At 39.8% G+C, this 25715-nt stretch overlaps 1 protein-coding gene across 1 annotated transcript; it reads left to right on the forward strand.

Annotated features, from left to right (window-relative positions):
• Nucleotides 1-6256: 6256 nt before the first annotated feature.
• LOC132864420 (tripartite motif-containing protein 16-like) lies at nt 6257-25191 on the forward strand. Its single transcript, XM_060897838.1, has 6 exons — nt 6257-6856; nt 13045-13140; nt 15195-15428; nt 15615-15774; nt 17166-17225; nt 24483-25191. Exons 1-6 carry the CDS (start codon nt 6257-6259, stop codon nt 25031-25033), a joined length of 1701 nt encoding a protein of 566 aa, XP_060753821.1. The 3' UTR covers nt 25034-25191.
• The last annotated feature ends 524 nt before the right edge of the window (nt 25192-25715 follow it).

A 25715-nucleotide genomic window follows, 5' to 3' on the forward strand; every position in this document is an offset into this window, starting at 1 on the left:
AAACAAGCATTACCGTATCAATTAGTTAGACACAAGTGAACAATATTTATAGAGTTGTTTTAGTCAGTCATTACTGAGGCTTTTCTGAGAACACTGAATCAAAGCAAGACACCCAACAAACATCGAGCTGCTTAGCTGCATCAGCAATTATTACGTTTACGCCCAAAGGAACTCAAAATAACATCACGCTTAATAAAAACTTAGGGAAGCCATAAAGTGTTTTCTTACCCTTTGAATTTCTCTTTTGCGGACTACTGACCGTGTTGTCTCGTTTGTAAGCTTCAAGTCTTACTCGCTATGCGGAGCTTCCGTGTCTTGCACCCAAATGACGTCAGAATTGCCGGAAATGATCGGGGGGAATTTTCTGATTGGTTAAAATATTTTCAATGGCAGTATCCATGAACTCATCCATTCTGCATAGAAACTGACTTTCGGAGATGGAGATCTTTGTTGTGTGAGCTCCTAATTTTCAATTATTCACATGAATCGTTAGATTATGATATAAACTATCTTCATAATTGCATTTTAAAAATGGATTTTCTTTTCTTTTAAACTACCACTGGCAAGATTGTTCAAGTTTATATGCCCTGCAGGAAACACACACTGTTTCAAATCTCTTCAGTGAATCACGGGGTCATGGCATGCGGCTGGATTGTGAATGGACAGAGGATGGCAGGAGGAAGTGACGGATCAGGAAGTGAGCTGGGAGGAATGGATGAGGGCGGCTGGAAAGACGAAGGTTGGTGGACTGCAACTTTTAAAAATAGTCATAAACAAAGGAAGCGGAAGCAACGAGGGAAAAATGTGAGTGTTGAAGACATGGACAGTGATGAAAGCATGGGAGCTGCAGGGAAACAAGTTGAAGAGTATAAAGTGATAATTAAACTAACTCAAGAAGGAGCGGCATTCAGTGAGTGGGACCCGATTCAACTAACCAAAGCGATAAACAAACTGGTAGGTGATGTGAAGAGCCAAGATACTACGAAGTGGAGCACTTTTAGTTGTGTGCAGAGATAGTACTCAGCAAGGGAGGGCCATCAAACTGAACAAGAATTCCTCTTTATAATATTATCAATACAATCAGCATTTGTTACCGGATCAGAGATATTTTGAGCTAATCTTGGTCTAACATTAACAAAAAAATTATTAAAACTATTAGCAACTACATCCATGTTATAATTTTCGATATCTTTGTCTTTAAAGTATTTAGGGTAATGTATTTGTCCAGAGCCATCTTTAATAATACTATTTAATATATTCCATATTCCTTTAATATTATTTTTGCTCTTATCTATTAATTTGCCATAATGATCCTTCCTACATCTCCTTATGATACTCGTTAACTTGTTTTTATATTTTTTTATATTTATTTTCTGCCTCTTTGGTTCTTAATTTAATAAATTCTCTATATAGAGTTTTTTTTCTTCTCACAGGCATTTTGTAATCCCTTAGTAATCCAAGGTTGGTCATTATAGTTTTGTTTTGTATTATATTGCTTCAGTGGGCAATTCTTATCATATAATAATTTGAATATACTTAAAACGTTATCATATGCTCTATCAATGCTATTCTCTGTATAAACTGATTCCCAGTCTTGCAGTAATAAATCATTATTTAATGCAAACATGGCTTCCTCTGTCCTAAATCTTCTGTACTTAAGTTTATGGTCTGTCACATTTCTCTTGCAATTACAGTCATAAATTGTAAAAACTGGTAGATGATCACTGATATCATTGATTAATATTACACTTATAATGTTATCTATGTCACTGGTAAATATATTCTCTATTAAAGTAGCACTATGGTCAGTAATTCTGGTGGGTCTGGTAATTTTTGGGTGGAGACTCATACTGTACATGGTATTAATAAATTCCTCAGTCATACTGTGCTTATTAGGGTTCAACTGATCAATAGTAGTATCCCCACAAATGAAGATAACTTTTTTTTATTATCTACTGTAAATGTCTTTTCTACCCAGTCCTTAAACACCTCTATACTAGTTTCTGGCGCTCTATATATACAGCTAATTAATACATTTCTCATCTCATCTCATCTCATTATCTCTAGCCGCTTTATCCTTCTACAGGGTCGCAGGCAAGCTGGAGCCTATCCCAGCTGACTACGGGCGAAAGGCGGGGTACACCCTGGACAAGTCTAATACATTTCTACTTTTTTCAATATTAATTTCAATTGTTAAAAATTCTAATAAATGATCAATCACTGTTGTCATGCCCTCTATTAACTTATAATTCAAATTACAAATTACACCGCCACTCCTCCTCCACCTTTACTTTTCCTGTTTATACAACCCTGATTCCAAAAAAGTTGGGACAAAGTACAAATTGTAAATAAAAACAGAATGCAATGATGTGGAAGTTTCAAAATTCCATATTTTATTCAGAATAGAACATAGATGACATATCAAATGTTTAAACTGAGAAAATGTATCATTTAAAGAGAAAAATTAGGTGACTTTAAATTTCATGACAACAACACATCTCAAAAAAGTTGGGACAAGGCCATGTTTCCCACTGTGAGACATCCCCTTTTCTCTTTACAACAGTCTGTAAGCGTCTGGGGACTGAGGAGACAAGTTACTCAAGTTTAGGGATAGGAATGTTAACCCATTCTTGTCTAATGTAGGATTCTAGTTGCTCAACTGTCTTAGGTCTTTTTTGTCGTATCTCCCGTTTTATGATGCGCCAAATGTTTTCTATGGGTGAAAGATCTGGACTGCAGGCTGGCCAGTTCAGTACCCGGACCCTTCTTCTATGCAGCCATGATGCTGTAATTGATGCAGTATGTGGTTTAGCATTGTCATGTTGGAAAATGCAAGGTCTTCCCTGAAAGAGACGTCATCTGGATGGGAGCATATGTTGCTCTAGGTCTAGAACCTGGATATACCTTTCAGCATTGCTGTCTTTCCAGATGTGTAAGCTGCCCATGCCACATGCACTAATGCAACCCCATACCATCAGAGATGCAGGCTTCTGAACTGAGCGCTGATAACAACTTGGGTCGTCCTTCTCCTCTTTAGTCCGAATGACACGGCGTCCCTGATTTCCATAAAGAACTTCAAATTTTGATTCGTCTGACCACAGAACAGTTTTCCACTTTGCCACAATCAATTTTAAATGAGCCTTGGCCCAGAGAAGACATCTGCGCTTCTGGATCATGTTTAGATACGGCTTCTTCTCTGAACTATAGAGTTTTAGATGGCAACGGCAGATGGCACGGTGAATTGTGTTCACAGATAATGTTCTCTGGAAATATTCCTGAGCCCATTTTGTGATTTCCAATACAGAAGCATGCCTGTATGTGATGCAGTGCTGTCTAAGGGCCCGAAGATCACGGGCACCCAGTATGGTTTTCCGGCCTTGACCCTTACGCACAGAGATTCTTCCAGATTCTCTGAATCTTTTGATGATATTATGCACTGTAGATGATGTTCAAACTCTTTGCAATTTTACACTGTCAAACTCCTTTCTGATATTTCTCCACTGTTTGTCGGCACAGAATTAGGGGGATTGGTGATCCTCTTCCCATCTTTACTTCTGAGAGCCGCTGCCACTCCAAGATGCTCTTTTTATACCCAGTCATGTTAATGACCTATTGCCAATTGACCTAATGAGTTGCAATTTGGTCCTCCAGCTGTTCCTTTTTTGCACCTCTAACTTTTCCAGCCTCTTATTGCCCCTGTCCCAACTTTTTTGAGATGTGTTGCTGTCATGAAATTTCAAATGAGCCAATATTTGGCATGAAATTTCAAAATGTCTCACTTTCGACATTTGATATGTTGTCTATGTTCTATTGTGAATACAATATCAGTTTTTGAGATTTGTAAATTATTGCATTCCATTTTTATTTACAATTTGTACTTTGCCCCAACTTTTTTGGAATCGGGTTGTAGAATTAAATTCATATCCAGCCAGTTCGAAATCCACTCCTTTCTCCAGGTCAATCCAGGTCTCCGATATGGCAATTATGTTGAATGGATGAGTAAGACTTCAGTATTTCTTGATGTGGTGAAGTTGGTTGATTGAGGAAGTGAGGAAGTACGTACATCTATACGACTCCAGTTGTAGTCATTATAAAAAAAAAACAAAGTTCTAGTCATTATAAGTAACCGGAGGATCAACACTCCACTAACCACACCCACCAACTACTCCTAGCGACTTCGCGCCCCCTTGCGTTGTGCCGGTGAATAACATCGCGCACGCCTATAACTCCCCGCTCAACAATAAATTACAACTGTCTGCGAAAAGCTATCTGCGAAAGCCTTGTCGCAAGCCGAGGTGATTCTAGGGTCTGGTGGGGCCCCAAGCAGAAATCCCACCCCACACAACAGAAATTCACTAGGACAAACTCTTTATTTTAATAAAACATCAACAAATTCTAAGCAATATAGTTTTTTTTATTTCACAAGTTACAAATTGTGAAGTTACAAACACATGCAGTTCAATAAATCAACAACAAATTGTGAACAGTAATGTTTTTTTATTTCACACGCTACAAAAAGTGAAGTTACAAAAAGTTACAAATAGATGTCAGCATTTTCATAAATGTTTCATAAAAACAACAATTTGTGAGCAGCGTTTTCTATATTTATTAAGTTACTGTAAGTTTCTGTTCATTTTAACAGACAGTGCAAGGTAATTGCCAATTATATTAAAAAAAAAAATTTTTTAAAGGCTTTTAGCCTTTGTGTAAGGGATATCTTCACAGTATCTGTTTCCGGGCCTTGGCTTGTGCAAATGCGGTGACCATGTGTAGTACAGTCATTAAAATCAACAAAAGAAAAGTATGGCCATGCTAACGTGAGTGAAACTAGACTAGCACCATTATATAGCACTACATCACATTCATTATTATTTCGACTGACTTACCACTGTCTTGCTTTCTTCTCTCCTCTTCCTCTTTTTTTTTTCTTTTTACATTCCCGGGTGGATAGCTCCTCTTCATTTTCTTCTTGACGTCGTAATTAGAAGAATAGCTGGTTTATGTACGACAGGCACAATTTTCTATTTGCAGGTTAATACGCGCAATGACTTTTCAAAACGCAAGTGTCAAATCTCGACTCTCTTTCGCCACCTAGTGGATCAGGGGCCCCAAGCAGCTGCCTGCCTTGACTGGTGACAAGATGCGCCTCTGGTCGCAAGAGCATGCAGAGGCCCTTACGAGTCAGAACATTCAGCACCGCAACATGTTAATCTTATCATGCTCGTTATGTGCGTAGCAGATGTGCGTACAAACCAGCGATTAGAGAAGATCCAATCAGCTTTAGAGCTGGTCACGCTCCGGCATGTAATTGCAATAGATGTAATGCAATAGATGTCTCCTTTTTATCTAGTAAAGAGTATATATAGATTTGAGAACAAAGGGACGGTATGAGTGGTGTGCTGAACCCTTATCACTATGTGTCTGTTTCTGCAATAAACCTTCTTTAACTTACAAAAGGACGAGACTGGTGTTGGTGTTTGCCATTTTTCAACGACGTGTTGGAAAGATCTTCAGGAGCAGCATCAGGGTCATTTCTGACTTTAATTTTAGTATAATGTGTTAAATGGATGCGAACAAGAAGTCAGGAAATGAGATGAGAGGAGAAATTTTTTAATTTTTTTATTTTTAACTTTGATCAAAAACACTTCCACTGTTGAGGTATTTATAGATTTATTTTTTAGAATGTAATTGCACACCTTTTTCCCTTCTGCTTTTTCATTTTATCTTTGGGCATTTTTTGATCATTTTATTTTTACTGCTTGACCATTTTGTAGTTTATTAGATTATTATGGGTTCAGAATGGGATCAGAAATTTAAACATAATGTAAGTAAACTATGTGCAAACATTACAACAAATTCAATATAAAATGTTTTTAATCACAATTACAGAGAATGGATGGATGGATGGTCAGATCAATTAATCACTTCATAATCCTGTTCATGAGGGAGAGAGAGAGAGAGAGATGTGTTCATTGTTCACTTAAACTATCATTGGTAAGATAGTTCAAGTCTATACGCCCTGCAGGAAACACACACACACACACACACACACACACTGTTTCAAATCTCTTCACACTGAATGGCAATTTGCTAACATAGCCAGGCCCCTACTTACACATTACAAAAAAGCGGCTCTCTTTAAAGCCACGCCCACTCTCTCTGCCACACAGAACACAAACAGAAACAGGAAGTTCATTTCAGAGAAAACGAAACTCAGCAGAAAGTTCAGAGTCTCTCTCTCTCTCAGTACAGGAAAATGGCAGAGGCTGGTATTTCAGTAGATCAGTTATCAGTGGATCAGTTCAGCTGTCCAGTGTGTCTGGATCTCCTGAAGGATCCTGTAACTAATCCCTGTGGACACAGTTTCTGTAAGGTGTGTATTAATGGCTGCTGGGATCAGGAGGATGTGAAGGGCGTCTACAGCTGCCCCCAGTGCAGAGTGACTTTCACCCCAAGGCCTGTTCTGTGCAGGAACAACATGCTGGCTGAAGTGGTGGAGAAACTGAAGAAGACTGAACTCCAAGCTGCTTCTCCTGCTCGCTGTTACGCTGGACCTGGAGATGTGGAGTGTGATTTCTGCACTGGGAGAAAATACAAAGCCGTCAAGTCCTGTCTGGTGTGTCAGGCCTCCTATTGTGAAGCTCATCTTAAACCTCACTATCAGTCTCCTGCCTTTAAGAAACACAGGTTAGTTGACGCCTGTGCAGAGCTCCAAGAGAAGATCTGCTCTGAACACGACAAACTGATCGAGATCTTCTGTCATACTGACCAAAGCTTCATCTGTTATTTGTGTACAATGGATCAGCACAGAGGCCATGATACCATTGCAGCTAAAGCAGAAAGAAATGAAAAACAGGTGAGAACTGGACATCATTCTTCTTTTCCAAGTCATTTTATACAAATTCTATTTCTAATCTAATTTCTGTTCAGTGGATTTAATTGGTTCTCTGACTGTCATTCTCTGTGAAGTAAATTTTTATTTCCAGTCAAACAGTAATCTGTAAAGAAATGTTAAAGAGGTCAGACCAGTCAGTCTGCTTTAAACAGCCAACACCCAACAAGCTTCTTCGAGCATTTTACAGCTAAAGTGCTCACGTGACTGTGTTAAAGCTCTGTAACTGGATATCATATTTCATAACATTTAATGATCTACATTAAAAAAAAATCTTTATCTTTCTGAATGTGAGTGGATTTGTGGTCCGTTTCTGAGAACTTCTTTGGGATGAATGATCCCAATTCTGGAAAGTTCAAATCTCTGCAGAGATTTTGGTCAAAACTCGGCGTTAATGTCAACATTCACTAGATTGATGAAGTTCAATCCCAATGTTCACTGATGGTTCCTTTAATCCGGTGGAATTGGGTGTGGTTTTGAATGTACACACAGCACCTTAAAGAAGTAAACCTGAACAAATAAATAACTCCCATGAATCCAGATGTGCACTGTGCATGTCTCCCCCCTCTAAACTCACTGAGAAATAAAAGGGAACAGTGATGACGCGCACTGCTCTCAGATCAGTCTTCTTCTTCTGTCAGGTTTTATGGCAGTTTACAAGCAAAGTGTATTACCGCCATCTACTGGACTGAGGTGCAATCAAATGGATGTCATTTCAAAGAAAAAAATTGAATAAAAAGGAAAAACAACAAACTAAATCCTATTTGCTAATTTTGTTTCTTTGATAAATGTTATCATAGCACAAGTGATGTTTTCTGATCTCGGCTCACCTAATAAGGTGTCTAAAGAAAAGGCTTTCTTGACTGCGTTCACTTCCCTCTTCAGTTTTTCTCTGTCTGTAGAATTTTAAGCACCTTGAAAGAACATGATCTACATCCTCTCTCACTCCACAAAGTTCACATTTTCCAGATGGATGTTTGTTCACAACATATAAGCTGTTATTTAATCCAGTATGGCCTATTCTCAGTCTTGTAAACCAAACCTCCTCCTGTCTGTTTGGGTAACTCGGTTTGCTACTTGAGAGATCTTTTTGTATATTATACAAGTGTCTACCTTTCTTCTCCTTATCCCATTCAGCTTGCCATATGTTAACTCTGTTTAATGAGTACCTTAAAGTGCATATCACGGGTAAATTCAGGAGCGAGATCAATGTAATTCTCCTATTTTATATTAAACTTTGGTCAAATATCTGTAACATTCTGCATTTTTTTTTACCTTGCGCAATACCAAAAAAATTAAGTTGAAATCAAGTTAAGGTGAATTGGTCTGCCTCTGAAAAAAACTTGGCATTTGAATTTCCCGGCAAACATTGATTTTCGTGACGTCATCTGCGGGACGCCTCCCTCTGAATCCTACATCAGGGCTGGTTTGTTTCTGAGAAGACAACCTGGTGGTTTTCTGCAAATTTCTTCAACGTTATCACGTAATTATTAAAATGGTTCAGAGATGTATCATAGGAGGGTGTAGCAACACCAATCTTGATGGGATTAGTACTCATTGTTTTCCAAAAGACCGGACAATGAGAGAGAAATGGGAGCGCTTGGTCTACACAGGCTGTGCACTGAAACTGCACAAGCTCTCACATCCTGCCAGCGCTTCTGCAGGTGACGTCAGGATTCTGTCTCCAGACTCCCTTGGGATTTTTCCAGACTTTTTTTTTTTTCTGCTGTAGACAGATGGCCTTGTGCAAAATTACCCTTCTGGATGAGTGTGTAAAGGGACATACTTTCATATTAAAAAAACTTAATTGGTCCAGAATATGCACTTTAACTTCTGATCTACTGAGTGGAATACTTAACTGAACCTCCTCTTCTTTGGTTGCCTCTTTTGCCAGCTTGTCTGCTTCCTCATTGCCACCAACTCCTTTATGGGCTGGAACCCATACAAACTGGATTGATATTCTCTGTTGACTGATTGCAAATAAGATATTAATTTCATTCAATAAGTCCTGTCAGCATGACGATTCTCCACTTTGAACGGATGTGAGAGATGACATAGAATTGGAACAAATAACTGCTTTAGGGGGCCTAGTTTCTTCTATCCACTGTAATGCAATGATAATGGCTGTCATTTCAGCTGCAAATATAGACAGATGATCTGATGTTCTCTTTTTAATAGAGATTTTGTAATCAGGGATATAAATTGCAATACCTGTTTTACCCTCTGAATCTTTAGATGCATTTATATAAACCTGTGTTGTATTATAGTACCTACTTCCTAAATATTGCTCTACGTTCTGATCCACTCCTCCAGATTTAGCTATCTCTTTGGTTTCCTTGATCATCGTAGGGGAGCAAAACAACCAAGGTGGAGTTGTTAGCAGGGGCACAGTCTTACTACAAATGATATCATCTATTCCCAATTGACTTGCTAATTTGTTACCATCCCATCCAAAGCTACGAATCTGTGATCTACCATACTCCCAACACTCATTCAGAACTTTTTCAGTAGGGTGTGATGCCTCATGTCCATTTAAATTAATCCAGTAAGCCATACTCAACTTAAGATGTCTGAGGCTTAAGGGCATTTCTCCTGATTCTACTTGCAACGCTGGTATGGAAGAAGTTCTAAATGCACCACAACATGTCCTGAGACTTTCAGCCTGCATTCTATTGAGTTCATTAAGCAATGTCTTAGATGCTGAAAGATACACAATACAGCCATAATCTGAAACTGATCTTATCAGTGCAATATAAATTATATTAAGGGACATCCCTGAGGCTCCCCAGTTGTACCCTGATAAACATTTCAAAACATTAATGCCCTTTTTGCATTTCTCAGTTATTTTCTGAATATGTTCCTTAAATGTTAACTTGACATCAAACCAAACTCCCAAGTACCTAACAATATTAACTTGCTCTAAGGACTGGTTATACAACTTAAGCTCTAGTGTGGGACTTACTCTTTTCTTTGAAAAACAAATAAATTGAGTCTTTTCTACAGACAATTGAAAACCCCACTCACGTGCCCATTTTTCTACCTTGTTGATAGCTAATTGCATTTTAGTTCTAATATCAATATTTCGTCCTTTTATCCACAAAGCTCCATCATCAGCATATAATGCTCTATTGATTCTAATGTCATCTATTTTATTAAAAACATCATTAATGATAATGTTGAACAGTACTGGACTGCATACACTACCTTGAGATGTTCCATTTTCTATTGAATCGATGTTAGAGAAGTTAACCCCAACTCTTACTTCTATTGTTCTGTCCTTGAGGAAGTCTCTAATCCAGTTAAACATCTTACCACCAATACCCATCCTATTCAGTTTAATTAACAACCCCGCCTTCCATAGCATATCATGCGCGTTCTCTCTATCAAAGAATGTTGCTAAAACTGATTCGTTATTGACTTGTGCTTTCCTTATTTCATTTTCTAAACATACAATAGGGTCCATTGTAGTACGTCCACTACGGAACCCGCTCTGGTGTGGGGAGACAAGACCTCTTTTGTTCAGTTTCATATACTAGCCTTCTAGTGATCATTCTTTCCATAATCTTACATAAATTAGATGTTAATGCTATTGGCCTATAACTTCAGTTTTATCCTTCCCTGGTTTTCCAATCGGAACCACTACAGAATGTTTCCAACACAAAGGCAATCTACCTTGCTCCCAAATCTTATTAAAAAGACTTAAAATTACAGATTTAGCCACATCATTGACTTCATTAATCATTTTATAACATATACCATCTTTCCCTGGTGAAGTGTTCCTAACCTCATCTAACGCTCTCCTAAGCTCAAATAATGTAAAATCCTTACAATTCATCATCAGTTAAGTTCTGTGAACTATGAACCTTAACAAAACTTTTCGCAAGCATCTCTGCTTTCTCTTGATTAGTTACTGCCTCCACATCATTGTTTTTAATCACAGGTAAGGAAAACTCCCTTCTAATGCCTCCCATCTTTTTAATCACGCTCCAAATATCATCGCCTTTGACTTCCGCCCTATTTTAGAACAGAAATCACGCCAATATTTCCTTTTAGCTTCTCTTATAATTCTTTAAACCTTTTGAATGTGATTTTTTTTTTTTTGTATTCCATTAAATTGGTATAGGAATGGTTTGATTGAACAATTTTGAAAGCTTTATTTCTAGCTTTAATTGCTTCCTTACAATCATCTCACCACCAAGGTACCATTCTCTTTTTCCTCATCCCAGAAGATTTGCCAAGAACCTCTTCTGCTGACTCATAATTTATTTGTAATGATTGAGTTTAACTCAGGGCGGCACGGTGGTGTAGTGGTTAGCGCTGTCGCCTCACAGCAAGAAGGTCCGGGTTCGAGCACCGTGGCCGGCGAGGGCCTTTCTGTGCGGAGTTTGCATGTTCTCCCCGTGTCCGCGTGGGTTTCCTCCGGGTGCTCCGGTTTCCCCCACAGTCCAAAGACATGCAGGTTAGTTTAACTGGTGACTCTAAATTGACCGTAGGTGTGAATGTGAGTGTGAATGGTTGTCTGTGTCTATGTGTCAGCCCTGTGATGACTTGGTGACTTGTCCAGGGTGTACCCCGCCTTTCGCCCGTAGTCAGCTGGGATAGGCTCCAGCTTGCCTGCGACCCTGTAGAACAGGATAAAGTGGCTAGAGATAATGAGATGAGATGAGACATACCATCTAGCATCTCTCTCAAGATTCTTTTACCAGGGTTATAAAAGTTAATCATTTTAATCTTAGTTTTACCGACCCAAATCTCAACCAGAACTGCTTCAACCTCTTTATCTATATTTAAAGCTCTGTAATTAATCCCCTGCTGAATAAATGTGGCCACTCCACCTCCTGCAGTATCCCTGTCTTTACGCACTGCTAGGTATCCATATATTATTAAATCAAGTGATGGTTTTAACCAGGTTTCCTGGATACAGATAATGTTTGGTTTAACAACTTGTTCCTCAATAAAATGTTTTAGTTCCTGACCATTAGCAATTAAGCTCCTGGCATTCCACTGTAGAATAGATAAAGTCATTATTAACTGCCACATGGTGCTTGACTATCAGATACCCCTAATACCATATTGTGAATGGAATCAACTGACAATTCATGAATCTCTAGATAATTTTCCACTGCTTTTTAAATTATTTTAATTCTATCAATTCTACTTGCTACTTGGGCTGAGCAATTAACCACTTCCACCATAAAAGCAATGAATTTTTTCTTCTCCACAATTAAAGTCTCTTCAGTTACTTTACAGCATTTCAGAGTCATTTGAGTTTGACTCGGGGGTAAAACTACAGGAGTCATACTTCCTTTAACCCTTGATTTTACTTGGTTTTCTTTGTCAACCTTTTTAATTGCTTCGGCATAAGTAACGCTCTCTTTCACCTTAACACTTTGCACTTGAATTGCTCTTTTATACATCTCGCACCCTTTATAGGCCGCACTGTGTTCACCTCCACAGTTACAGTGCTTGATTTTTGTTCCTTCCTCACATTTACCATATTCATGTTCACCTCCACATCTAGCACACCTAGGTTTTGACTTGCACACAGAAGAAATGTGTCCATATCGCTGACATTTAAAGCATCTAATTGGTGGTAATTCCATTTACTTGACTTATCTTCACCTTCCCTTTTATAGTACTCTCACTGTCATTCTCTTCTGAAAACTCCTCCAAATCATTAGTTTCACACTCATCTAGAACTCCTTTCAATCCATGATCGCACCCCAGTCCACCAAACGCCAGTTGCAATGAATCTGGCGGCTCTTTCGCATTCCCGGAAGCACTCATCGCGTTTTTTCTCAGATCATTCTGTCTGTGAATCCCATTGAAAGTCACAGCTGCCTTTTGAACAGTTTCACTCCAGAGAATATTGCTGAACTACCTTGATGTTTCTGTCACACAAATAACATTGAAATAACAATTAGTTGACATTTTCACAGAAAACTAAACTTGTATCATAAGTGGTGCAAACATATGAAGATAGAAGTTACTTCATTTTGGGTGTCTTTTAATTTTAGTTAGTTCTAGAGGCGATATTTCTAGTTTTCATCGAAATGTTTTTATTGACTTGTTTAGTTTGTTTTTTTTCTTTTTGGCTATAATTGTGTAGAAGATGATGAAATGTATTTAAAATGTTTTTTATTTGTTCTCAGAATGAGCTAAAGGAGGAGCAGATGAAATCCCAGCAGAGGATCCAGGAGAAGCAGAAGGAGGTGCAGGAGCTGAAACAGACTGTGGACACTATTAAGGTGAGGAGTGAAGAGTCGCTGTGTTTCAGTTAACCTGCTTAAAGGAGATACGCAGAACCATGGCCTCATTTTTTGTTCATAAATGCCTTGAGACCCCAAGAATGGCACAGGAATAGTTTTAAGCGTTAACAATAAATCTAATATCGTAATATTTATGATTAAAATGATTTCATATAGGTAGCGGCCTGAGTGAATGACCTTGACGTCTGTAACGTCACAGCAGGAAGGCTATCGGTCCCATTGCCATTTCCGCTATACTAAAACACAGAGGTAACTGCAACTTCCAGCTTCCGTTTTGAGCTAATTTATCGCCATGCCATGTAGATGTGTTGCTGGCCGGTGCAGCAACATGACAGAAGGTGGATTTATGTTGCATTCATGGCCCAAAAATGTTCAAACTGCAAAGATTTGGATGCATTTTGCGAGAAGTTCACAGGCATATTGGGCGCCTACGAAGTGGTCTCTCCTCTGCTCTGCACATTTTACTGAAGACTCGTACGAAACCTCTGATCTGTTGAGGAGCGTTGGCTATAAGCCAGTTTTGAAAGAGGGTGCAGTACCAACAATTAAATAAAACTATGAGAAAAGGAAAAATAAAAAAAATAATAATTTCCTTTAAAAAAGGAAAGTAAGTTCAGTGGCACCAGCTCTCCCACAGTTTGAGCCGAAGGTTGTTGGTAAAACCCAGGATGGAACGGGACGTGACCTATCGCTCAGGCAGCAACCTCCCAGCGGTTGTTTCTAAAACCGGCGATGTCCCATCCCGGGTTTTAGTAATTGCCTGAGCCGAGCAGTAATGGTGGAGTACTCAGTATGGAGAAAATGGAGAATGAATGGAGCAGCCCTCTGATTTCTAAACTGGATATTGTTGCCATCTCGCCCTTACATGGAAGAAGCGAATGAATGGAGAACTGAATGAACAACTGAACGTTAGATTGTTTCAAAACAATCGGCCACAAGATCGGCCTTCAAGAAGCGAGAACACAGACGGGTAAGCTCCGACTGTCATTTGGATACAAAACAACAAAAACAACACGTTTTACCTGCATTTAGATTAATACATGTAACTTGTATTGTGTATTTAAGTTACCGGTCTAAGATTTATTTAATTTGCTTCAGAATGTGATTGTCTCAGTTCATCTGATTATTTAATGAGCCTTTTACGTTTTATCAGTGAAAATAGATGCATGTGGGTGGCACGGTGGTGTAGTGGTTAGCGCTGTCGCCTCACAGCAAGAAGGTCCGGGTTCGAGCCCCGTGGCCGGCGAGGGCCTTTCTGTGCGGAATTTGCATGTTCTCCCCGTGTCTGCGTGGGTTTCCTCCGGGTGCTCCGGTTTCCCCCACAGTCCAAAGACATGCAGGTTAGGTTAACTGGTGACTCTAAATTGAGCGTAGGTGTGAATGTGAGTGTGAATGGTTGTTTGTGTCTATGTGTCAGCCCTGTGATGACCTGGCGACTTGTCCAGGGTGTACCCCTGGACAAGCGGCTAGAGATAATGAGATGAGAATGAATAGATGCATGTGCATGTATGTTGCATAAGTTATAACACCTATCCTGTTTTAATGAGTCAACCCACAATCAATGAAGTCAAATCAGTCTTAGTTGAGCAAGTCGGTAACGGTATTTCTTACTTTCACCATAAATTTTTATTTATATGACTTTGGTCTATAGCTGTCAAAGGCCTCGGCCTTAAAACCGGTTCCCGCAGTGACGTCACGCGCTCAGGGCTGGCTGGCTCAGCGGGGCAGCTCCAATGCCAAATTTGCGGTCGAGTTTAACTCTCAAAAAAATATTTTTTGATTCCTATTTATGCAGCGTACAAGAGTCAAGGATGGAGATACTATGCACTCAGATATGTATTTAAAAATAAAGGTTCTGCGTATCTCCTTAAAATAATGAACTAAAAAAACAAGGAATGAAAACCCGGGGTTTAACAAAAACAACTCGAATATCTCTTGAGAGAGTTTATTTTTACAGAGTATCCGATTAGACCTCCATTGTGTGTGTGTGTGTGTGTGTGTGTGTGTGTGTGTGTGTGTGTGTGTACTAACAGAAGCGTTCACAGGCAGCAGTAGATGACAGTGAGAGGATCTTTACTGAGATGATCAGCTCCATGGAGAAAAAGCGCTCGGAGGTGACGGAGCTGATCAGAGCTCAGGAGAAAGCTGAACTGAATCAAGCTGAGCGACTCCTGAAGCAACTGGAGCAGGAGATTGCTGATCTTCAGAGGAGAGTCACTGAGCTGAAGCAGCTTTCACACACACACGATCACATCCACTTCCTCCAGGTAACACTCACTGTCTGATCTACAGAGGGCGCTGTTCCTCACAAAGTTTCCTCCTAAAAGCTCATTACAGCAACAATAAATGTTCCTGTCTGAGATCCCAAGTGTGTCTTTGGTCTGATTCAGTCTGAGATTCATTCGTTCCTCTCCTACACTTTTCTCCTTCTCTATTCTGTTTCCTCTCTGTAGAGTTTCCCGTCTCTCTGTGTTTCTCCTGGATGTGACGACTCACCCAGCTTCACTGTCAATCAACATCTCTCATTTGATGGAGTGAGGAAATCTCTCTCAGATCTGAAAAAACGAGTCGAGGAAATCTGTGAGGAGGAATTCAATGTAATCCATCCACAAGGTAAACAAACAAACATTTGTTCTGTATCACAGTAAAGAGAGCCATACAATTAATGTAATGGAAATAAAACGTAACCAGGAACAAAACCGCATTAAATCACAAAGCATTAGTATTAAGGCCAATTTATGCTGACAACCCAGTCCTCGCAGATGGCGTCGCAGATGGCGTCTGCGAAGCCCCCCCCCCTTCGCAGACGCTCTGCGTGCACCTCCCAAAAATTGTGACCACCCAGACAGCCTCGCAGATGAGGGCTCTGATTGGTCCACTCTACATCCGCTGTACACGCACTTCCACTTCCCTACTTTCCCGGTTTGTTTTGTTTTCACGGCCGCCATTTTTAAAAACACAAGTGAAGATGGAGCAGCATGAAGAGCAGTTGATCAAGGAAGTGAGGAAGTACGTACATCTATACGACTCCAGTTCTAGTCATTATCAGTAACCGGAGGATAAACACTCCACTAACCACACCCACCAACTACTCCTAGCGATTTCGCGACTTCGCGCCCCCTTGCGTTGTGGTGGTGAATAACATCGCGCACGCCTATTGCTCCCCGCTCAACGATAAATTACAACTGTCTGCGAAAAGCTATCTGCGAAAGCCTTGTCTCAAGAGCATGCAGAGGCCCTTAGCCTCAGAAATTCATCTCATCTCATTATCTCTAGCCGCTTTATCCTGTTCTACAGGGTCGCAGGCAAGCTGGAGCCTATCCCAGCTGACTACGGGTGAAAGGCGGGGTTCACCCTGGACAAGTCGCCAGGTCATCACAGGGCTGACACATAGACACAGACAACCATTCACACTCACATTCACACCAACGCTCAATTTAGAGTCACCAGTTAACCTAACCTGCATGTCTTTGGACTGTGGGGGAAACCGGAGCACCCGGAGGAAACCCACGAGGACACGGGGAGAACATGCAAACTCCGCACAGAAAGGCCCTCGCCGGCCACGGGGCTCGAACCTGGACCTTCTCGCTGTGAGGCGACAGCACTAACCACTACACCACCGTGCCGCCTGCCTCAGAAATTACATGTGCAAATTACAAATAAATTTCCCAGATAAACAGGACCTTAATCACAAATCCACAAACTAATCTTATTGAACTTTACACATAACAAATATGATGAACATTAGATCAGAACCGAGGCCTTAATTCCTCCATAAAATCCATCAGAAAGTAAAAACACACACATTGTCAGAGCTTCAGCTGGGAAAAGTTTTTTGCTTCTTGTGATTCTTACATTCAAATGCTGCACAGTGTGATGACATTTTGGCCGATCTCTAAATCGTGTCTGACTGAGAGCAGTGAGGAATCTAATTTTTCATTTTCATGATTTAAACTGTTTTCGTGTCATTTTTCAGTCTCCATTTTGTCTCTGTGTCTCTACAGCTGCAGCAGTTCACATGATTTTACCCTCAAAACCAAAGAGCAGAGAAGATTTCCTGCAGTGTAGGTGTAAAACACACACACACACACACACACACACACACACACACACACACACACACACACACACACTCTTCAACTCAGAGGAGGACCGCCCACATGATGGTCTTTCTTTTGACCTACAACACACAGAATGTGTATCAATAATAGTTTATTTATATCACACACACAAATCTAATACATACGAAGGATAAAATTCTGCCTAGAAATAACTAGTAATCTAATCTCACGAGGCAGAAAAAAATAATGGATTACTGTTAGAAAGAAGAAAGCTAGTTGCACAGAGGCACAATGATAAAATACAATATTTCAACAAATGCAATAAAACAATTAAAAGAGGGAAAGAATGAAATGACAGTGTGAGGAAAAGAGAAAGGAATGCTGATCTGAAGCGATAATCGTACTTTTGAAAGAACGCTTGAAATTGCTGAAGCTAAGACTCTGGAAAGATTCATCAATACTGTTCCAGAGAGCAGCAGCTTTGAAGCGAATATTAAACTTGCCATCGTTAGTTCTGGCTGAAGGAACACAAAATGAAGATCTCGAAGCCAGTCAAGTTTTATACTTGTGCCTTGATGCTAAAAGTGTCAAAAAGTTATCAAAGGCAGGCACCAAATAAACTAGAATGAAATTTAAACATAAAAATACTGTTTAAGTAATCTATAAAATCAGAGAATTTCATTATCTCCAGCTTTTTAAAAATAGGAGGTGTGTGTTCATTAAAAGAAGCTAAATTAATAATTCTGACAGCTTTCTTCTGGAGTCCAGTTTTCGGTCGAAGGGTAGCCTCATAAGTATTACCCCAAACTGTAACACCATATATTAAAAAAGAATAAATAAGAGAGTAGTACAGCTGAGTTAGAATACTTTGAGAAACATAGTGATGAAGCTCAGCAATAATTCCAAAGCCTCTGGAGATTTTCTTGCTCTACTGGTGGATGTGTTTCCTCCTGATGAGGTGAGAGTAGAAAACTACTCCAAGATCCCTGATGTGGTTCTTCTGTTTAATCGGCTTATCATTAATTTTCAGGAAATGGTTCTGCTCAGTTTCTTTTGGGGTGGATTAAAAAAGAACAAAATTTGTTTTGTCGACATTCAGAGAGAATTTATTTGCACAAAGCCACGCGATGATATCAGAATTACTTTATTAATCCCCGGAGGGAAATTCAAATTTGCAACCAAGCTCCCGAATATTGACCAATTCAGACTTTACCCTGGCTTCTAGAGAATCTAAAGATGAATCTGCCAGAAATAAATTTGAGTCACCTGCAAAAAGATGAAAATCAAATATATTGGAGCAGCTCATAAAATCATTTATGTATAAGAGAAATAGAAGGGGGCCATGATGTGAACCCTGTGGTACTCCACATGAAATTGGTAAAGAGCTGGATGAAATATTACCGATTGAAACAAACTGATGTCTATTTGATAGATATGAGGCAAACCAATCATGGACAATCCCACGGATGCCATAAGAATATAATTTTTCTTAAAAAAAATCATGATCTATGGCATCAACGGCTTTACTCAGACAAAGAATGATACCACAGGAAAATTTGCCATCTTCAATTGCTCTTTGGATTTTATCAGTGATTTAGTAAAAGTGCATGTTCTGTAGATGTGTTGTCACGGAAAAGAAACTGATCAGAATATATTAAATCAAACTTCTCTCGATATGTATTCAGCCTATTTTACATGAGTTTTTCTAAGATTTTTGATAGACCAATTTCTCTTTTGCCAATTTTTATGATAAGAAGTTAACAGTTGAGCTCCTGCTTTAAACACGGGTCTGACACGAGCAAGTTTAAAAGAATCAGGAACAGTACCAGAAGTAAAGGAGAAGTGATGTAGGATCTCCACAGGCTTTGAGATTGAGTTTAATATCTTGAACAGGGCTACAGAAATACTAAAGGGGCCACAAGCCTCTCCAGACTTGAGCCGGAGAAAAAAGCCTTGAATTTCTTGTGTCCATGTAGGACTAAGAAGAAAGCTGTCGCTTGTCAGAGAAGCAAGAAAATCTGAAAATATTTTGTTGACCTTTGGTATTGCTTGGCTGATAGTTTTACCAATGTCTGCAAAATAAACATTGAACTCATGTGCTAGATCCTTTTACCTATAGGAGTCAAATGGTTTAGCTTATTTCTCTACACTTTGTATTGAGCATACAGGCACTGATTTCTCGTCTTGATCAATTTTTCTATACAATTTGATTTAATAATTCATTGTTCTAAGACTGAGGGGAAATCCAAGGTTCAGATTTGAGTTTGATTTCCTTCCTTGACATTGTTTTTCAGAGGAACATGAGCGGTAATAATTTCATCAGAGTTTTCAAGAAAGCTGGAGAATGTCAGGAATATCAGGCTCACCATCGGACTGGCTAGAGCAGTCAATTTGTTGAAAACCATAAATAAATGCATCTTCATTGAACCATATGAAATCCATCCATTATCCATAACCGCTTATCCTGTGCAGGGTCGCAGGCAAGCTGGAGCCTATCCCAGCTGACTATGGGCGAGAGGTGGGGTACACCCTGGACAAATCGCCAAGTCATCGCAGGGCTGACACATAGAGACAAACAACCATTCACACTCACATTCTCAACTACGGTCAATTTAGAACCAACAATTAGCCTAACCTGCAGGCCTTTGGACGGTGAAGGAAACTCACACAGACACAGGGAGAACATGCAAACTCCACACAGAAAGGCCCCCATTGGCCACTGGGCTTGAACCCAGAACCTTCTTGCTGTGAGGTGATGGTGCTAACCACTACACCACTGTGCCACCTGCCGTAGGAACTCTTCTCAAATCTTGCTTATTCAATGGGGAGGGTGAATTGAGTCAGTAGACAAAAAGTTGGGAAAATGGTTAGTTAGGTCATTATAAAATATTCCCACTATATGTAGCATATTTAAGTCATCCGACCATCCATTATCCTTAACCGCTTATCCTGTGCAGGGTCAGCTGGGATAGGCTCCAGCTTGCCTGTGACCCTGCACAGGATATTTAAGTGAATTAAAATCTATATCGTCAATAAACATGGTTGAAAAGAATAGGAAGATAAAGTATTGATAAATTCACCTGTAGGTATCCGAGTGTCTGAATTCATCAGATTTAAGTTTAGGTTGCTCACAAAAATAGAAAAGCTTTGACTCGTCATGGATTTTATCAATTATTATTGAAAGCTTATCCAGAAATGGCTGAAAAGAACTGTTTCGGTGTCTGTATCTCACACCACAAACTATGTTCTTACTGCCTTCATTATGGAGCTCAACACAAACTGATTCGTCTTGATCAGAAGTATTAAGGTCATCTCTGAGATTATAATTTCAGGAATTTATGAAGAGTCCAATTTGGAGTGTGGGGAAATGTAATTAAATTCAGGTAAGTAAAAATTGACAAAACTATCTTTGAGTTGAATGGCAGGTTTCTGAAAGGCAAAGGATCTTCAATAGATGATCTTAAATACTGATTCATCAAATTTAGCTGAGAGGCTCCTGATAATATAGTGAAGGAAAGAGAACAACTTGTCAGATAAACAAGAAGATAGTCATCTATATCCCCCGCCCTACATACCAACTATATACCAAGTTTCAAAATATTGTCATGTTTTTGAAGTTCTGCTGCAGGAAACCAACCGTACCTCTTTACACTGACCTCAGCTGCCCATGACATAAACCCACCGGACCTTTGGTCCAGGTGAGCTCAAAATTAAAATTTCACATTTCTTAGTATCAAAAGGCACATACACATTACTTCATCAACACATATACCAACTTTCAATCCCAAACCACTCATAGTTTTCAGGTTCTGCTCTGAAAACCAAACCTACCCTAGAGACTAAGTCTGAAATTGTTTCCATGGAAACATCTCATCTCATCTCATCTCATTATCTCTAGCCGCTTTATCCTTCTACAGGGTCGCAGGCAAGCTGGAGCCTATCCCAGCTGACTACGGGCGAAAGGCGGGGTACACCCTGGACAAGTCGCCAGGTCATCACAGGGCCGACACATAGACACAGACAACCATTCACACTCACATTCACACCTACGGTCAATTTAGAGTCACCAGTTAACCTAACCTGCATGTCTTTGGACTGTGGGGGAAACCGGAGCACCCGGAGGAAACCCACGCGGACACGGGGAGAACATGCAAACTCCACACAGAAAGGCCCTCGCCGGCCCCGGGGCTCGAACCCAGGACCTTCTTGCTGTGAGGCGACAGCGCTAACCACTACACCACCGTGCCGCCCTCCATGGAAACATGAAAAATTAAAATTTCTCAAATTTCTTCGTATGAAAAGGCACATCTACATCACCTTGTTAACATGTATACCAAGTTTCAGATCCGTATCATGAATAGTTTTGGATATATGCTCCAGAAACGAACATTGCTCAAAGTCAAAATCTATTACTACGTAAAAATTTGAAAAATACTTTTTTCCAAAAATCGAAAATAGCAAAAGGCACCAGTTCACATGTGGTTGATATGTATACAAAGGTTCATGAAGATATCTTCAGTAGTTTTAAAGATATGGCCCGGAAACGAAAACGTGAACAGATCGACGGATGGATGGACAGAACCTGTTTCTATATCCTTCTCCAACCTTCGTTTGGGCGTGGGATAATTACGAAGTTCTTGGGAAGAATGAAATTCGTGTGGGGAATAGTACCTAGAATTAATATGACGAGTATTCACGTCAGGATTGAAATAATTTAGGTTTGGTGATAATTCTAATCATCATAATTAATCTCATAATAATTCTAAGCAGGAACAACGTCAGCTTGATTCATGCACAATTATACTGACAAAGTCAAGGTCAAAACAGAAAAAGACGCCACGATACAACACTAAAGATTGAAGTATTTTGTGTGTACAGAATGCTGAGGGAAAAGGGAGGAAAAGAAAAAAATGGCTGAATGTGAAAGCTGTTTGGAGTGGTTCCATCAGGAATGTGAAGCGACCCCAGGGCCTGTTTTTCACGATGGGGGGCAGCAACTGCAGAATCTAAAGGGGATGAGGTGCAGTGGGTGAAGACGGACCACCAAAAGCAAGATTTTGTTCATTAACTGGGTTATTAATGCATAAACATTTGATTTTTTTTTCTTTCTTTCGCCTCGACTGTCGTGACATGCGTGGATTAAATGTACATTATCCTCAATGCGTCAAGTTGGAGCTTAATCTTATTTTTATGTAATAAAAAAGGGCTTCATATTTAACAACAAATGCACTGGACTTGGAAAACTGATCTACATTCCTCACCACAGTTTATTAACACATCAGCACCATCTTTTAAACTTGAATGGTCTTCAGAAGTCACAAATCTAAGCTTGAAGGTTGATTTTATAGACATGGTATCTACATTTTAAGCTGGGATTTTATGAAGCTCATGAGCTGACATCGTTACTGCTGAGAATTATGGTGATGACACGATCAATCTCAGAATTCCAGACATGATAAACAAAAGTACAACACTTATTCAGAAGGTCATTAAAGGAACCGCCTCGATCCAAACACAGTGAGGAGAAATCCTGTTCCTCAATAAAAATCAATAAAGGTTCTCTGAAATGTTACTACGGCTACAGAAGGACTCTGAGTCCAACACACACACGTTATCCTCTTCATGTTTATCTAAACCTTTTCCTGTGCAGACACAATTATACTGAGCATAAATTCATACAGAGACTCTGTGTGTGTGTGTGTGTGTGTGTGTGTGTGTGTGTGTGTGTGTGTGTGTGTGAGAGAGAGAGAAAATAAAAGTACTGAATAACAAAGGTATATAAAAAACTAATGTTTATAAGTTATTTTAAAATGGAAAACTGTGTGAATAATAATGTAAAGTGTCAGAACACTGTTGTGATATAGGACTTAAAACATGCTGTACATTTCTCTGAACAGTAGGTGTCGCTAGTGAACTCTGTTGAATGAGACTCCGAGTCATGAATCTTTTCGTGAATCACAACCACTGAGCTCTATATAAAACCTGGAGGGCTCCGAACCCATTCCCCTCTGTAGAGACGAGTGAAGCCATCTGGACGCCATTTTACCGCTCACATCGCGTGGATTTGGTTTGTGTGTTAAACCGTCGTCTCATCTCATCTCATTATCTCTAGCCGCTTTATCCTTCTACAGGGTCGCAGGCAAGCTGGAGCCTATCCCAGCTGACTACGGGCGAAAGGCGGGGTTCACCCTGGACAAGTCGCCAGGTCATCACAGGGCTGACACATAGACACAGACAACCATTCACACTCACATTCACACCTACGCTCAATTTAGAGTCACCAGTTAACCTAACCTGCATGTCTTTGGACTGGTGGGGAAACCGGAGCACCCGGAGGAAACCCACGCGGACATGTGGAGAACATGCAAACTCCGCACAGAAAGGCCCTCGCCGGCCACGGGGCTCGAACCCGGACCTTCTTGCTGTGAGGCGACAGCGCTAACCACTACACCACTGTGCCGCCATGAGAGATGATAATAATAATAATAATAATAACACAAAAGGCTGTACAATATTTCCTTTCTATTTAGGACAGCTGTTGAAACAGGATTATTTTCTCATGTTATTTGCCATTTTCACTTCATTCTCACAGTCATGTCTTAACAGTATTTATTCATCACATAATTCACTGTCATTTTAGACACAAACGATTCAATTTTGATGCTTTTTCTTTTTAATACGACACAGTGTTTAGCAAATGGGGTAACTTTTAACGTGGCAAATGTAATAAGAAACAACGTCTGACAGTATGGATGCCGGATGCACCGTCTGGCCAAATGCTTCAGTGAGATGACGACTGGACTGAACCCACACTCCACAAGCAGTTAACAAAACTCATCTTGCATAGGCGTGAATTATTTTATTTTCCAATGCATACATCATTCATAATTCTGATTAAAGTTGCATTTGTTTACCACATTAAAAGTTACCCCATTTGCTGAACAGTGCGTGGGCTTAAAAAGAAAAAGCTTCATTCTCACATGTTTTAACAGTATTTATTGGTCACAGTTTTGCTAATTAAATCTTTTTGTGTCTAAAATGTGACCAATAAATACTGTTAAAACAGAGGGGAATGGGTTCGGAGCCCTCCAGATTTTATATCGAGCCGAGGCCTCTTTCATCATCGGTCACGTGGTTCGTCTGCCACGCCCCCTTCTACTCCATACACACTTCGGAGCCTCACGACAGACAGGTGTCTCACACACACTTCTTATAAATCCTGTGATTAACATCTAACCTGTGGATATTTTATTGTTTTAGATTTCTGTTATCTGACTCTGGATCCAAACACAGTAAATCCTAAACTCGTTCTGTCTGAGAAGAACAGAGCGGTGACACGCAGTGAGACAGAACAGAGATACTCTGATCATCCAGAGAGATTTGACTCCTGGCCTCAGGTGTTGTGTAAGGAGAGTGTGTGTGGACGCTGTTACTGGGAGGTGGAGTGGACGGGTGGTGTGGACATATCAGTCTCATATAAAGAGATCAGCAGGAAAGGAGCGGGTTGTGAGTGTGCGTTTGGATTCAACAGTCAGTCCTGGAGTCTGTGGTGTTCTTCTTCCTCTGTCCGTTTCCGACACAACAGCATTCAGACTGATCTCCGAGGTCCATCATCCTCCAGAATAGGAGTGTATGTGGATCACAGTGCAGGAACTCTGTCCTTCTACAGCGTCTCTGACCCGATGAGGCTCCTCCACAGAGTCCACACCACATTCACTCAGCCTCTATACACTGGGGTCTGGATGTGGGGTTCTGACTCATCTGTGAGGTTTTGTGATCCGATGAAAAAATTAAATGTTGGTAAAAGTTGAAATGTTGAGTAAAATGATAACTGAGGTGTCAGATTGAATTTCTCCCTGAAATACAAAGACACTTTTGTGTGCAGAAACTGTGGCACTAATGAATTATTATTTTCAGAGTGCATCTGTTTTATAGATTAATAAGAAAATATGTTACATAAATGTCTTGATGCAGAATATAAGATGTTTCTAGAAAAAAAAATCAGACTATTTCAAATGTCTGCACTATTATGAGATTTATTACACTGATATGAAAGTTTAGAATGTCTCAAATTCTGTTTTTTCTTTGGCAAAATCTGTTTTTCAGAAATAAAACTTCCTCAAACTACTGCGTCTTTCTGTCCTGCTGCTGGTGGAAACACACCCTACTGTGTGTAAGAACATTTTTAACAATTTTGTGTCTTGAACCATTTTCTGTTAAAAAAATAACAATTACACTCACTGTATTCAGATGCCTTCAAAAAATAATATTTAAAATATGGAATAAATACAGAGTTATTTTGCAGGTTTGGGAATCTATCCATATAAAGATAATTTACAAATCATTGTTTTCAGTTTTAATTTCAATTTCCACATACAATATCACCTTTTTCTGATTTGGGGCTGTTTTTCCTCTCAGATGCCTGATTTAATGTCAGTGATGTGTCTCTCCCCCCATGTTCTAAACTCATTTGTATTAGTTTATTGTACTTTA

This window comes from Neoarius graeffei, chromosome 17, assembly GCF_027579695.1.
Source record: "Neoarius graeffei isolate fNeoGra1 chromosome 17, fNeoGra1.pri, whole genome shotgun sequence".
Taxonomy (NCBI): Eukaryota; Metazoa; Chordata; class Actinopteri; order Siluriformes; family Ariidae; genus Neoarius; species Neoarius graeffei.